The 13929-nt window shown below is 44.6% G+C and overlaps 2 protein-coding genes across 2 annotated transcripts in view; one reads left to right on the top strand and one right to left on the bottom strand.

Annotated features, from left to right (window-relative positions):
- LOC309564361 (uncharacterized protein) overlaps positions 1-13929 on the top strand; it is a 1000117-nt gene that overhangs the window by 57603 nt on the left and 928585 nt on the right. The window lies entirely within an intron of this gene.
- LOC309562704 (uncharacterized protein) overlaps positions 1-13929 on the bottom strand; it is a gene marked incomplete at its 3' end in the record, with an annotated part of 68796 nt that overhangs the window by 2227 nt on the left and 52640 nt on the right. The window contains exons 2-4 of the mRNA XM_082266989.1: positions 7246-7355; positions 5605-5696; positions 3313-3406 (exon numbers count right to left, since the gene is read on the bottom strand). Coding sequence (XP_082123115.1) covers positions 3313-3406; positions 5605-5696; positions 7246-7348 — 289 coding nt within the window. The 5' untranslated portion in view covers positions 7349-7355. The remainder of the gene's footprint in view (positions 1-3312; positions 3407-5604; positions 5697-7245; positions 7356-13929) is intronic.

Consider the following 13929-nt stretch of genomic DNA (forward strand, 5'->3'; position numbering starts at 1 on the left):
GTTATGGATGCCCAGGTTGCTTTGATAGCGGCCTTTAGCTCATCTGCACTGTTGGGTCTGGTGTCGCTCATCTTCCTCTTGACAATACCCCACAGATTCTCTATGGGGTTTAGGTCAGGCAAGTTTACTGGCCAATTAAGCACAGTGATACCATGATAAATAAACCAGGTATGGATACATTTGGCAGTGTGGGCGGTGCCAAGTCCTGCTGGAAAATGAAATCAGCATCTCCATAAAGCTGGTCAGCAGAGGGAAGCATGAAGTGCTCTAGAATTTCCTGGTAGAGGGCTGCACTGACTTTGGACTTGATTAAAACACAGTGGACCAAAACTAGCAGAGGACATGGCTCCCCAAACCCGACCGTGCAGTTTAATCCTTCTGCCAGCTCCCACCCCCTACAGCTCCTCCAATCTCCCGCTAGTGCCTGCCTGGCTACTGGACATAAGCAGGTATGCTGTTAACTTGGATGGAATTTATAGGTGCACTCTGATGGGGCACATATGATGTAAAGAGGCACTCTGATGGGGCACATATGATGTAAAGAGGCACATATGATGTAAAAAGGCACTCTGATGGGGCACATATGATGTAAAGAGGCACTCTGATGGGGCACATATGATGTAAAGAGGCACTCTGATGGGGCACATATGATGTAAAGAGGCACTCTGATGGGGCACATATGATGTAAAGAGGCACTCCGATGGGGCACATATGATGTAAAGAGGCACTCTGATGGGGCACATATGATGTAAAAAGGCACTCCGATGGGGCACATATGATGTAAAGAGGCACTCTGATGGGGCACATATGATGTAAAAAGGCACTCTGATGGCCACATATGATCTAAAGGGGCACTGTGGTGGGCACATATGATGTAAAGGGGCACTCTGATGGGAACATATGATGTAAAAAGGCACTCTGATGGCCACATATGATCTAAAGGGGCACTGTGGTGGGCACATATGATGTAAAGGGGCATTCTGGTGGGGACAACTGATGTAAGGGGTCACGCTGATGGGGGAAAATTATGCAATGGTGCACTCTGATGGGGACAACTTATGTAGGGTGCAAACTGATGTGAGATACCTGATGTAAGTGGCACTCTGATTGAGACACCTGGCAAAAGGGGCACTCTTTTTAAAAAAACAGATGTAAGGGGGCACTCTGATGGGGACCGACTGATGTAAAGGAGCACTCTGATGAGGATACCTGATGTAAAGGGGCACTCTAATGGACACATATGATGGAAAGGGGCACCCTGATGGGCACAAATGACGAAAAGGGGCACTCTGATGGGTACAAATGATAACAAAGGGCACTCTGATGGGGATACCTGATGTAAAGGGGCACTCTAATGGACACATATGATGGAAAGGGGCACCCTGATGGGCACAAATGACGAAAAGGGGCACTCTGATGGGTACAAATGATAACAAGGGGCACTCTGATGGGGACAAATGATGTAAGGGAGCACACTGATGGGAGACACCTGATGTATGTGGCGCTCTGATTGAGAAACCTAATATAAAGGGGCACTCTGATTGAGACACCTGCCATAAGGGGGCACTCTATTTGAAAAAACGGATGTAAGGGGGCACTCTGATGGGGACAATTGATGTATGAATGTTCTAACTGAAACTTGATAATACATTATGTTCAAATGCTTCAGAAAGTGTACATTTCTTAGTCAAACTTGAGATTCAGACCCCGGCTGAAAGACAATGTTATTGACCGGACCTCTTTAAATTTTAATTCAATACCTCCTGCTATACAGCCTGATTGACCTCTAATGATCTGGGGGGTCCAAGAGTCAAGTAAGTGGTGTGCTACTGATGGTGCTAGGAGGAATACTCAATGACACTTACAAGAATTTTGAAGCACTATATCTTTAGCTTGGACTGTGGCACTTTACTTTATAAAGAATTTTATTTATTCACTTTATGCATGTTGCACTTTTATATCCTAATTTGTAAAGGGACAGTGCACCTTTTTTTTTGTATATTGGAGCACAGTTGAGTATTCAGATGGTTTGTGTGCCTCTTGCCCCTTTTTTTTGGGATCTTTTTTTATATCATGCTCAGGTGTTGCGTGCATCCCCATGCTGGCAGTCCCATAGCTGTCAATTGGGACGCAGCAGCTGCACGGACACAGCTGCTGAGAGTACACGGATGTCACATTTGGATCAGCAGCTGTATCCATGCAGCCACTGCATCCCAACTGACAGCTATGGGATTCCCAGCATGGGGATGCACGCAATACCTGTGCACCCCCATGCCTGTAAATCACAGCCCTGCACTGGGCACCCATTAAAACACCCCATGTGAATAAGGCCTATAAGTGTATTGTGTCGAATTACACAGCCCATTTAAAATGAACGGACTGTAATGCACCTTGATGCCTGAAAATCTCCTGATGTGTTGTTTACATCATACGGCAGTGCGCATAAAAGAAAAAGCTGGAGTCATCATTGGTGTCAGTGGCAGGGGAGGACTGGGCCAGGGGGCAGGGGGGCAATTGCCCCCTGGGCCGCTCTGATACCCCATAAAAAGGCTGCACCGCTTCTGCCACAGACATGCCTAAAGGTTTCCTGGTGTAGAGAAATAAAAGTTAAAAAGTCCCTGGTGCTGACCTACTGAGTGCAGTTTGAAGACAAGGACAAAGCAGAGGCCTCCCCCCTCCAGCATGGATGGTGTAAACTGTGTCTGAGCAGAGGCCGGTTTAATGCCCAACTGGAGACTCTTCTGCCTTGGCCAGCCGCAACCGAGCTGTCCAAGCTCCCCCCGACCTCCCCCTGCTGGCCAGGTCGGGAGTCCAGATTTAGCAGGTAAGTAGAGAGTATCTGAAGCAGGGCTTCAGCTTGGAATGGGGGTCAGGAGAAGGATTGGGAGAGTGGGAGGGGGGGGGGGAGAGGGAAAGTGGGAGGGGGGCCGAGTCACTGTACCTTGGGCCTCTGGTTTGCACTTGCCCCCTGGGCCAAAAGTTGCCAGTCTGCCCCTGGTCAATGGTGCCAGAAAACCCCCCAGCAATGGTGCCGTGGCAGTACTATTACACCCTCCACCCCCAACATAGGTTGTCAGGGATAGTGCTATACACCTTCCGCCTTCCCTGGTGCTCAGTAGTAACGTTATTTAACCCCCCCCCCATTTGTGGTTATTGACAGTGTTTTTTTTTTTTAACCCCCTGTCAACACCCCCACCACCACCGTATTGGTGATCAGTGCAGAATTTTTTTTTTTTAAACACCCTTTCCCCCCTGCATTGGTGATCGATGGCAATGTTTATTTCACCGCACGGGTTTAGTGTTTGTCCTCACCCGTTCCAATCTCTACAAGAATTTCCTTTTCTTTCCGCTGCTCATCCTCCTTTACATCCGTCTCCTCTTCTTTAATACACATGACTTTTACCTCCTGAATAACACAGAATAAATAATAAATGACAGGAACATGAAGTAGGTGGTCACGGCCCACTAAATGCAGACATGCACCAGCATAAAAATAACCTCCAGCCCAAAAAATGTATCTTTTAAGCCAGCCATAGCTAGATCGAATCTCGACTGGTTCAGCAGGGACCGGCCCAGTTTAGATCCCTATATGGGCAGGCTGGTTGTACTGAAGTCGATCCATCAATTGACTTCAGTACAGCCAGCCTGTCAATTTTCTGCAATCACTGCTGGTGGCTATAGTCGCTAGCAGGGATCATAGAGTTCTACTGGCAGAGAAGGCTCCCCAATGGCAGAACACAATTGTGCTGCGGGAGGGATCCCCTCGCTGACTGTGTTGATGGGGGAATTGAGCGATTTTTTTTTTTCTATCCACCCATGGAGGAAGTAAGAGTATAATCATTGGCTTGCTTAAAGTATAGTTAAAAGGCAAAACTTTTTTTTTTAGTTTTGGATAGAGTGGAGAGGGATTAGAACCCCTGTCAGTTTTTATTTCTGTCTGTGCCCCCATTAGGAAGATTCACCCTTTCTATTTGTCCTGTTATTATTTGACCATTATCATTGAAAGAGAAAGTAAAAGGAAATCCCAAATTTTGGGTTATCCCCAGAAAAATATTAGAGGGGGAATCTTCAAATCAGGACACTAGTTCTGGTGACCTAGGGGTCCCCAAGGATCTCCCTTAATTTGCAGAGATCTCCTCTCACTTCCTGTTAGGCTGGGGGACAGGAAGTGAAGGTAAATCTCCCCAAAAGGACACAGATGGCAAAAAAAAAACCTGACAAGGGTTATAAACCTCACTTGCTCTATCCAAAATGAAATAAAGGTTTTGCCTATAGTTCTAATGTAAAGTTGAAGTTAAACCTCACATATACCCAGTGAACAGCCTCAGATGATACACAGAGATAAACCAAATCTCCCTACATAAGTTTTACTTGTATATCTGCTGTCTTCAGATTGCTACACAGTTTAGTAAGTGCACATCCTGTTAGAATTATCTCTTCCTGATTCACCTGTGGGAGGGAAGTTTGGCTATACACTGTAAGACAGCTGATTGGAGGAAAGGCACACACCCCCTCTCCATATAGGCAGAATCATACAGAGCTGGGCTGTGAATAGACCAGCTCTCTGTTAATCTATTTATAGCATCTACCCCGACACAAGTAAGGTATTTCCTTATATATATGCAGTTCAGTTTTGGGCACCAGTTCTCAAAAAGGATATCAGGGAACTGGAGAAAGTGCAGAGAAGAGCAACCACACTGATAAGATGCACCGACCACTCATCTCTTCATGGAATCCGTCCAGTCGTTGTCTATCTACTTACATTCTATGGGACTGTGTCCTGAGGCCGGAGATTATCGGGGTGGTGCCTTAGAAGTCTACGGGGCATCGGTGGGCAGGTGCAGCCAGGAAAGACTTGAACCTCTGAACATAAAGATAGAGGCTGTCCTGGCTGTTAGATAGAGATAAAAGTTAATCTGTGGAGGGGGGGGATTAGGTCAGATCCCAACACTTCCTGTCAGATTTTATCATTAAGGACACAAACAGCAACAAAAACCTGACATCCACCATATAGTATGCATGCAATGGCGTGGATTTACTAAAGGCAAAAAGAATGTGCACTTTGCATGTGCAGTTGCACTCATTCTCACCAGAGTTTAGTGAATGTGGTGAAGCTTTGCTGATTTCCATCATCCAGTCATGAATACAAAAATGCAATGTCTTGCACCTGATTGGGTATTCTTTACAAAGTGAAGCTTTGCTAAGCTCTGGGAAAAATGAGTGCAACTGCACTTGCAAAGTGTACAGTCTATTAACCTTTAGTAAATCAACCTCAATGTCTCCTCTGCAATAAAAAATACTTACTTGCCTGTTTGCAATCACCTGTGGAATGTATTCTGAGCTAAGCATGCGCAGCTCAGTTTACATTCAGGCACACTCGCTGTGTGGTGGGATGATTGCATTCCTTCTCATGTGTGATGTCATTTCGCACAGGCCAATCAACATGGCCAAAGACTGGCACCCAAAAGAAGCTGGGGACAAGATGCACCGGCGAGGACCTTGCAGCGTCAGTCTGCTGGAACAGAGGTAAGTAATCTGCGCCTTTAGTTCAGCTTTATTTGTACTCACAACAAACATGCACTGCTTTCCTTATGTCCCATCTACCTGATCATCCTCTGGTATCTCCTGATCTTCTTCTATGGAATCCTGGGAATACAGAGGACATCTTTCTGGGGTATTTTCGTTGCTAGAGCCATCTGTAGTGACATAAGGGTAACTGTATTAGGTATTGTAAGAAAATACATTCATTCGCTGACTTTAGATCCATTATTCATCTGCCCTTACAAAATGGCCACCCCCCTACTATATATTTACCTTTCTCTGGGAGTAGGTCCTCCTGTCCCTGCAGTCAGTACCATTTTTGACTTTAGGTCTACTTCCAAACTGAACTCTAGAAAGGAAAGAAAAATATTCCCACTCCCCCCTGCTGTATGGGGGCATCTAAAAACTGTTCCTTAGGAGCAGAAGCAAGATCAGGACTAAGGCTCAGGATGAATCAGCAAGTGGAATTTGGCTAGCGGGCAAAGCACTGAAGGAGGGAATAGTACAGAAGGGACTAAATACATTCCCAGCAGCCAGCATCAGGTGAAAACTAAGTGCTGAGATCTGCTGGGAGATACCCACTAGTGGACTCTGGAACCATAATCTTCTAGTTCGGGAAACACAGTGCCACCAGTAGGAGTAGGCGATCCAGTTATGACAGCACTGCTGCTTCTTATTGCTAGTCTCAGGAAATTTGATGAGTTCACTACCCTGCTCACTGTTCTCCTCACTGTAGGCTCTAGCATAAGAAAGCAAAGCCCTGCCTTTACCAAATTGGCTGTTTTCACCCAATCACTTACCTAAAACACCCGTCATGTAAAAAGCCAGGTCACAGGTTTTCTTTCTTTTGGTTTATAGTGTGGAAGGGTCCGGCCTGCAGTACTAACGTTGCATCCTGGTGACATGGCCTGTGTTCTCTGCTGTCAGAAGACTTGGGTGATTGGAAAGGAGCCCCCGGAGTCCAGAAAAGCATCTTACTTGAGATGATTTAAATAATATATTATTTAAGATAAAAAGCATACAAATACAGCCAACGTGTTTCGGGGGGGACTGCCTCCCACATCCTCAGGGCCACATTTCTTGGAGAATGGTTAGGCCCTGAGAGGGTTATATACATTCGATCAGTGGCTCTGCAGCATGCCAGGGTGTTATGAAGCAGGGCCAGCAAAAGGCTGATCAAATATATTTAACCCTCTCAGAGCCTAACCATTTTTCAAGAAAAACAGCCCGGGGGAGGGGAAAGGCAGTTCCCCTGAAATACGCAGGCTCTATTTGTATTCCTTTATCTCCAATAAACGTTTGTCAAAATCATCAAGTGAGGTGTTTTTCTGGACACTGGGTGCTCCTCTCCAATCACCCAAGTGTTCCCTGAAGTAATGGTCACATTGTCGCTATTAGAAAGGTAACAGCACTAGACTCCAATGGAGTCTATCACCTACCACCTACAATTGGGATACCACCAATTGGAAGAGTTTTCCTTCTATACCCTATACACAGAAACTTGCCGCTAGGCAGCCTTCAGCAGCACAAGCCAAGTGCTGTCTTTCTCTCAAACTTGATACCCACAGCTGTCAGAAGAGCCCATTACTGGTTCTTCAGAGGGTCCAGAAGACTCCCAACATAATGTTTTGAGGAAGGACTGACACAAGATCAGTCGGCTGAACAGTGCAGAGAATGGAGCATAGCGGGGAATGGAGACCTCACCTGTTCTGATCTCTGGTGGACTTTCCTCCTCCGTACACAGATCATCTCCCCTCACATACATCTCTTGTGATTCCTTTTTCACTTCAACTTTGATGCTGATCATATCTTCATCCTGCATGACACAAAATAATACTGGGTGAGTCTAGGATGGAAAGGGACCTGGGGGTACTGATAGACAACAGGCTTGGCAGTGGCATGCAATGCCAAGCTGCCGCAAGCAAAGCCAACAGAATACTGGGTTGTATAAAAAAGGGGATTCACTCCAGAAATAAAGAGATTATTCTTCCACTCTACAAGACTCTGGTCCGGCCACATCTGGAGTATGCTGTCCAGTTCTGGGCACCGGTCCTCAGGAAGGATGAGCTGGAACTGGAGAGAGTCCAGAGAAGGGCAACAAAAATAATTAGGGGAATGGAGGACATCAGCTATGAGGAAAGACTACAAGCACTGAACCTATTCTCTCTGGAGAAGAGACGATTGAGGGGGGATATGATATCAATGTACAAATACTGTACTGGTGACCCTAGCATAAGGAACAAACTATTCAGAGAAAGGAGATACAATAAGACACGTGGCCACTCACTAAAACTTGAGGAAAGGCGGTTTAACCTTAAAGTGCGTAAGGGGTTCTTCACTGTAAGAGCGGTAAGGATGTGGAATTCTCTTCCACAAGCAGTCGTATCAGCGGGGAGCATTGATAGTTTCAAAAAACTATTGGATGGACACCTTAAAGACCACAACATACAGGGGTATACAATGTACAACATACAGGGGTATACAATGTACGGTTAAAAGCAAACACACACACACATCATAGGTTGAACTGGATGGACTTATGTCTTTTTTCAACCTCACTAACACTAACTATGTAATACAAATGACACAAATGCAATCCCTCTACATCAGAGTTCAGAGTGGGAGATGAATAAGCAGCACAAGGAGCCAATTGGTTGTGCTTATTGTTAGTGTGGAAGAAGCATGGGTTTGCACCGTCTTGGCAAGCTGGTTTGTATAGGTTGAACACCGTGGAGAAGAATCTGTTGATACCAGGCTCAGAGATGTCTCTCTTCCACTCTCTGATTGTTTTTAAGGAGCTGGCACATACAGCTCCTTAACAACCAGCTAGCCACTGGTTGTTAAGAACGCCCGTGGGTGCCGACTGGTTGTTAAGTACATCCAAGAGTGCTGGCCCCTTAACAACCAGTTAGTCACTAGCAGGGCCGGTGCTAGACTATTTTATGCCCTAGGCAAGACCAGCTACTTGCGCCCCCCCCCCCCAAAAAAAAGGGAAGGGGTTAAAAACTCCTCTATGTGACCCTGATCCAGAGATGTATAGTAACGAAGTAGAACTACTTAAGTACTGTACTTAAGTACCGAAATGCGGTATCTGTACTTTCCTAGAGTAGAATTTTTTTCTCCTACTTCTACTTTTACTTCACTACATTTTTTCGATGATTTCGATACTTCTACTCAAGTATTTTTTTTTTGTGCTGCATAGTTACTCGTTACTTTTAAAAAAATTACCACTGCCAGAACAGTAGATGGCAGGTTGCATAAAGCTCAAAAAATGTGTATAATGTCGTTTGTAAATCAGCGCATATGAAAATAAAGGCTGTGTATAATAAAAGCTGCTATACCAAATCTTTCCAATAAAAAGAAAATATGAAACAAACAAATAAATGGTGCTACAGTGCTTAAAGTGCATCAAGAAACTACTAACAAACACAGGTTAATCATTTGAATAAATCATTTGAAATAATAAAAAACAATATGATGTTCAAACTTTTGACTTCTTTCGTTAATAACTACATAACACAGTACTTGTACTTCTACTTTCAGTACTTGAGTAGAAATTTTTTTTCAAAACTACTGGTACTTTTTACTTTTAGTACTTAAGTAGCAATTTTTTTGAAAAAACTACTTGCAATACTTAAGTAAAAAAAATGTTGAATACTTTAGTACTTCCACTTAAGTAACTTTTTCTGCGAGCACTTCCACTTCTACTCAAGTCACTTTTTGATCGAGCACTTGTACTTTTACTCAAGTAGAAATTTTGAGTACTTTATACAAGTCTGCCCTGATCTGATGGTTCCTCCATGTTATGCTGTCATACCCAGTGACCCCCATATTCCTCCATTTCACACCTGGGGACCCTAATATCCCTCCATGTCATACCCAGGGACTTTGATGTTTTTCCATGTCACACCCTGGGACCCCAATATTACTCCATGTCATGCTGTCATACCCACTGACCCCGATGTACCTCTATGTCAGATCCTGATGTTTTTACATGTCACATTTGGGGACCCTGATGTTCCTCCGTGTCATACCTGGGGACCCCAATCCCCCATGGCACACCCAGGGACCCCAATTCCTCATGGCACACCTGGTGACCCCGAACCCCTGTTAAACGCGGTGGCTCCTGGTGGACGGAAAAGCAGCAGTCAGAGAGCTCCGCACGTCCTTCATCACCAACCTCCTCAGACCATTCTGGTGCCTTGTCGCTTACGCCCCAGTAAAGGTTCCACCCTCCAGTGCCAATCTCTGGCTCAGGTTCAGCTCTCCTCCGCTCCCTGCTTAATACCGACCCAGGGAAATAAACAGCTGCCCACCAGCTCAGTGCAGAGAGTCCCTTCCTGCCCGGGGTTAAGGCCATTCAGCTCCACCTATAGAGGATCATCGTGCAGGCAGCACTCTGGGGGGCTCCCTTCTTACCAGGGCCTGGTAGTTCCACCACTGCCCAAGACACTTGGCATCTTCCGCTGTCCCTTCTCCCCCCCCCCCACCTCCACCCCAGCTCACAATAATCATTCATGATGGAGAGAGAGTGCAGACTCCTGGCTGCGCCCCTAGGTGGCAATGCGCCCTAGGCGGCTGCCTAGTTTGCCTAGTGGAAGCACCGGCCCTGGTCACTAGATGTTAAGTATGCCCGGAGGTGTCAGCTCCTTGACAACCAGCTATTTAATATTTGTTAAGAAGGCTGGTGGGTGCCGGCTCCTTGACAACCAGCTTTTTAATGGTTAAGAACACCAGTGAGTAGGACACCGGTGAAAGTTAACATAAGTTGAGGGTCTTGCTTTATGGGACCCAGTGAGTCCATGGGTTCTGGGGAAGGTGTACCTGCCAAGAAGTGTGGAAGCAGAGTTGGTTGCATTGGTTTGGGCTGGAAGTTGGTTTGTATAGGTCGAGTGCTGTGGAGAAGAATCTGTTGATCCTGGGCTCAGAAACGTCTCTCCTGCTCTTTGCTGGCTGTTAAAGAGCTGCATGTGCCAGCTCCTTAACAACGAGCCATTCACTGGTTGTTAAATAAGCCTGTGGGTGCCTGCTCCTTAATGACCAGCTATTGACTGGATGTTAAGGATACCCACGAGTTCCGGCTCCTTAATTATCTATCCACTGGTTAAGTATGCCGGCAAGTGTCGGCTCCTTAAGTCCCGCTGCAGCTGCCAGTTCCTTAACAAACAGCTATTTGCTGGATGTTAGGTATGCCCAGAGGTGCCAGCTTCTTGACAACCAGCTATTTTAAGGTTGCTAAGGATGCTGGTTGGTGCCAGCTCCTTGATAACCAGCTATTTAATGGTTGTTAAGGACGCTGGTGGGTGTCAGCTCAACAACCAGCTATCCACTGGTTGATAAGTATGCCTGCAGGTGTCAGCTCCCTGACAACAAGCTATTTAATGGTTGTTAAGGACGCATGTGAAAGTCAAAATAACTTGAGGGTTTTGCTGTATAGGACCCAGTTAGTCCATGGGCTCTGGGGAAGGTGTACCTGCCAAGAAGTGTGGAAGCAGCGTTGGTTGGCACGCCGTCTTGGCTAAAAGCTGGTTTGTATAGGACGAGCGCTGTTGAGAGGAATCTGTTAATCCCAGGCTCAGAGACGTCTCTCTCCTGCTCTCAGCTGGTTGTTAAGGAGCTACATGTGCCAGCTCCTTAACCAGCTACAGTGCCTGAAAAAGTATTCATAACCCTTGAAATGTTGCACATTTTGTCATGTTACAACCAAAAAAGGTAAATGTATTTTATTGGGATTTTATGTGATAGACCAACACAAAATGGCACATAATTGTGAAGTGGAAGGAAAATGATAAATGGCTTTTCAAATATTTTACAAATAAATATGTGAAAAGTGTGGCGTGCATTTGTATTCACCCCCATTTACTCTGATACCCCTAACTAAAATCTAGTGGAACCAATTGCCTTCAGAAGTTACCTAATTAGTAAATAGAGTCCACCTGTGTGTAATTTAATCTCAGTATAAATACAGCTGTTCTGTGAAGACATAAGAGGTTTGTTAGAGAACCTTAGTGAACAAAGAGCACCATGAAGGCCAAGGAAAACACCAGAGAGATCAGGGATAAAGTTGTGAAGAAGTTTAAAGCAGGGTTAGGTTATAAAAAAATATCCCAAGCTTTGAACATCTCCCGGAGCACTGGTAAATCCATCATCAGAAAATGGAAAGAGTACGGCACAACTACAAACAGGCCAGGCAAGGAAATCATTAATCAGAGAAGCAGCCAAGCAGCCAAGAAGCCGATGGTAACTCTGGAGGAGCTGCAGAGATCCAAAGCTCAGGTGGGAGAATCCGTCCACAGGACAACTATTAGTCGTGCACTCCACAAATCTGGCCTTTGTAGAAGAGTGGCAAGAGGAAAGCTATTGTTGAAAGAAAGCCATAAAAAAAAGGGTTTGCGAAAAGCCATGGGGGGGGGGGGACACAGCAAACATGTGGAAGATAGTGCTTTGGTCAGATGAGACCAAAATTGAACTTTTTGGCCTAAAAGCAAAACACTATGGGCCTGATTCATAGTACGGCGAATTGGCGTTTCGGCGTGATTTTGCGAAGCGGCGATTATTTAAGTCTGAAATTGGCATTCAAAGAACGGCGGGCGGAAAATAGCGCCTAGTGTGAGATTCATTAAGATGCAATATGGTCAGAGCGCGACTTAAAACCACGCCAGCTAAAAGCTCGACTAAAGTTTAGCCAAATTTTCCCCTGTACCCCCAAAAATCCCAAATCACTGTGGAAGGTGTGGAAGTCAATTTGGAGATGACTTGCGTTTAAAAAATCTCAAAAACTGACTTAGAAAGAGAGATATCTGCGAAAGTGTGGAAAGGTTAAACAGCTCCTCCAGCCGCGAGCTGCGAACTCGCGAATGTGCGCATGCGCAACGTCAAATTGGCTCAAAAAATTTCGCCAGCGCGATTTTGGGTCAATTTTTTTTTGAATACCGCTTGCAAATCCGCTGTCTCGCCCATAGAAAATGGCAAAAACCGGCGGAATTGGAAAAACATGCACACTTCCAACAAGGGATCCTTTAGTAAACACCATCACATTCCATACACCTTTCCTGCTAACTCCGAAATCATAGCAGTCAAATCTACAGTGTTTATATAGAACCTCCACATTCTCTGAAAAAACCCACAAAATATTACATTGGGGAATTGGTCGTCAGATAGAAAAAAAATAGATGTAAAACATATTTCAAAGAAAGATTATTAGCATTTCACACATATCAAGGAAATGTCACAATTTTGACAATATTTTATGTGTTTCCAAAGAATGTTTTTAGAAATATATTGCAAATACTACCTTTTCTTCCATATGGGTATGGCCAAGTGTTACCATTTTACTACACATTTAACTGAAGGTATATATATATATATCCCTTATACTTGGCTAATTAGCAAAGTATGCCCAACAAACAAATAGAGCTTTAGCTCACAATATTGCTACATATTGACTTTATGGGGCATCTTTTGTATTTTGTTCATGTCTTTGGATTAAAAGTTTGCTGATACACATGCCTTTTTCAAACATGAACAAAATTAATGATGTCAACATTTGGAGGATTGGAGATATCCAAGTGTTGCCCATACAGAGGGCACCTTCCGGATTCGAACTTACAAACCTACAGCAGGAAGGCAGACTCCCTAATCATTGTGCTATTTCTCAGTGAGCGTTGGGTGTTTTCCTCATGCCGTCAAAATGCTCACATGGGAACAGGGGCCATTGAACTGAATAGGATTGGATTTTTTGCCTGTTTTGGGAGCTGATCCTTGAGCTGGACAAATCCCCCTCAAACGCCCCCAAACGGGCTACGTTCACATGTACGTGTTTGTGGTCTGTTTTTGGGGCTTTTGTAGGTGATTTCATATAACAATGCCTGCCCAAAAAATGCATGTCAAAACGCCTGGGAAAACGCCAGCCAAAATGCACATAAGAACGCCTGATATAATTGCCACGCCAAATTTAGGGATGTTCATGAGTGATGAGTCAGATTGTTGGCTTACATATCTGGTCAATCGTCACAATCTCACTTCTCAAATCCCAAAAGGTGTGTTTCAATTGTTTCCCTAAATATATATTTCTCTCTCTCTCACGTAATTGTATATATATGTATGTATTCCTGTATCTAAACATTCTAAATAATGACTAGCAAACTTCAAGAGAGAATTTTTTCAATTCACATATACTATACACACCTACATACATTTCTATTCCTCATTTCTATTTCCCTTGTTTTGGCAACTGAGCATGCTCCAAAACACACAGGATACACACAGTTAATTTTTGGACTGGGCGTTACCATTCTGGGTGTGTTTGCTTGGATTATATATAGCTCACTCAGACATCAGGAAAGATTTGACCTACGAAGAGGTCCAATATATTTGTGTGTCACATGT

The sequence above is a fragment of the Pelophylax lessonae genome (assembly GCF_965119305.1).
Source record: "Pelophylax lessonae genome assembly, chromosome: 9".
NCBI classification, from domain to species: Eukaryota; Metazoa; Chordata; class Amphibia; order Anura; family Ranidae; genus Pelophylax; species Pelophylax lessonae.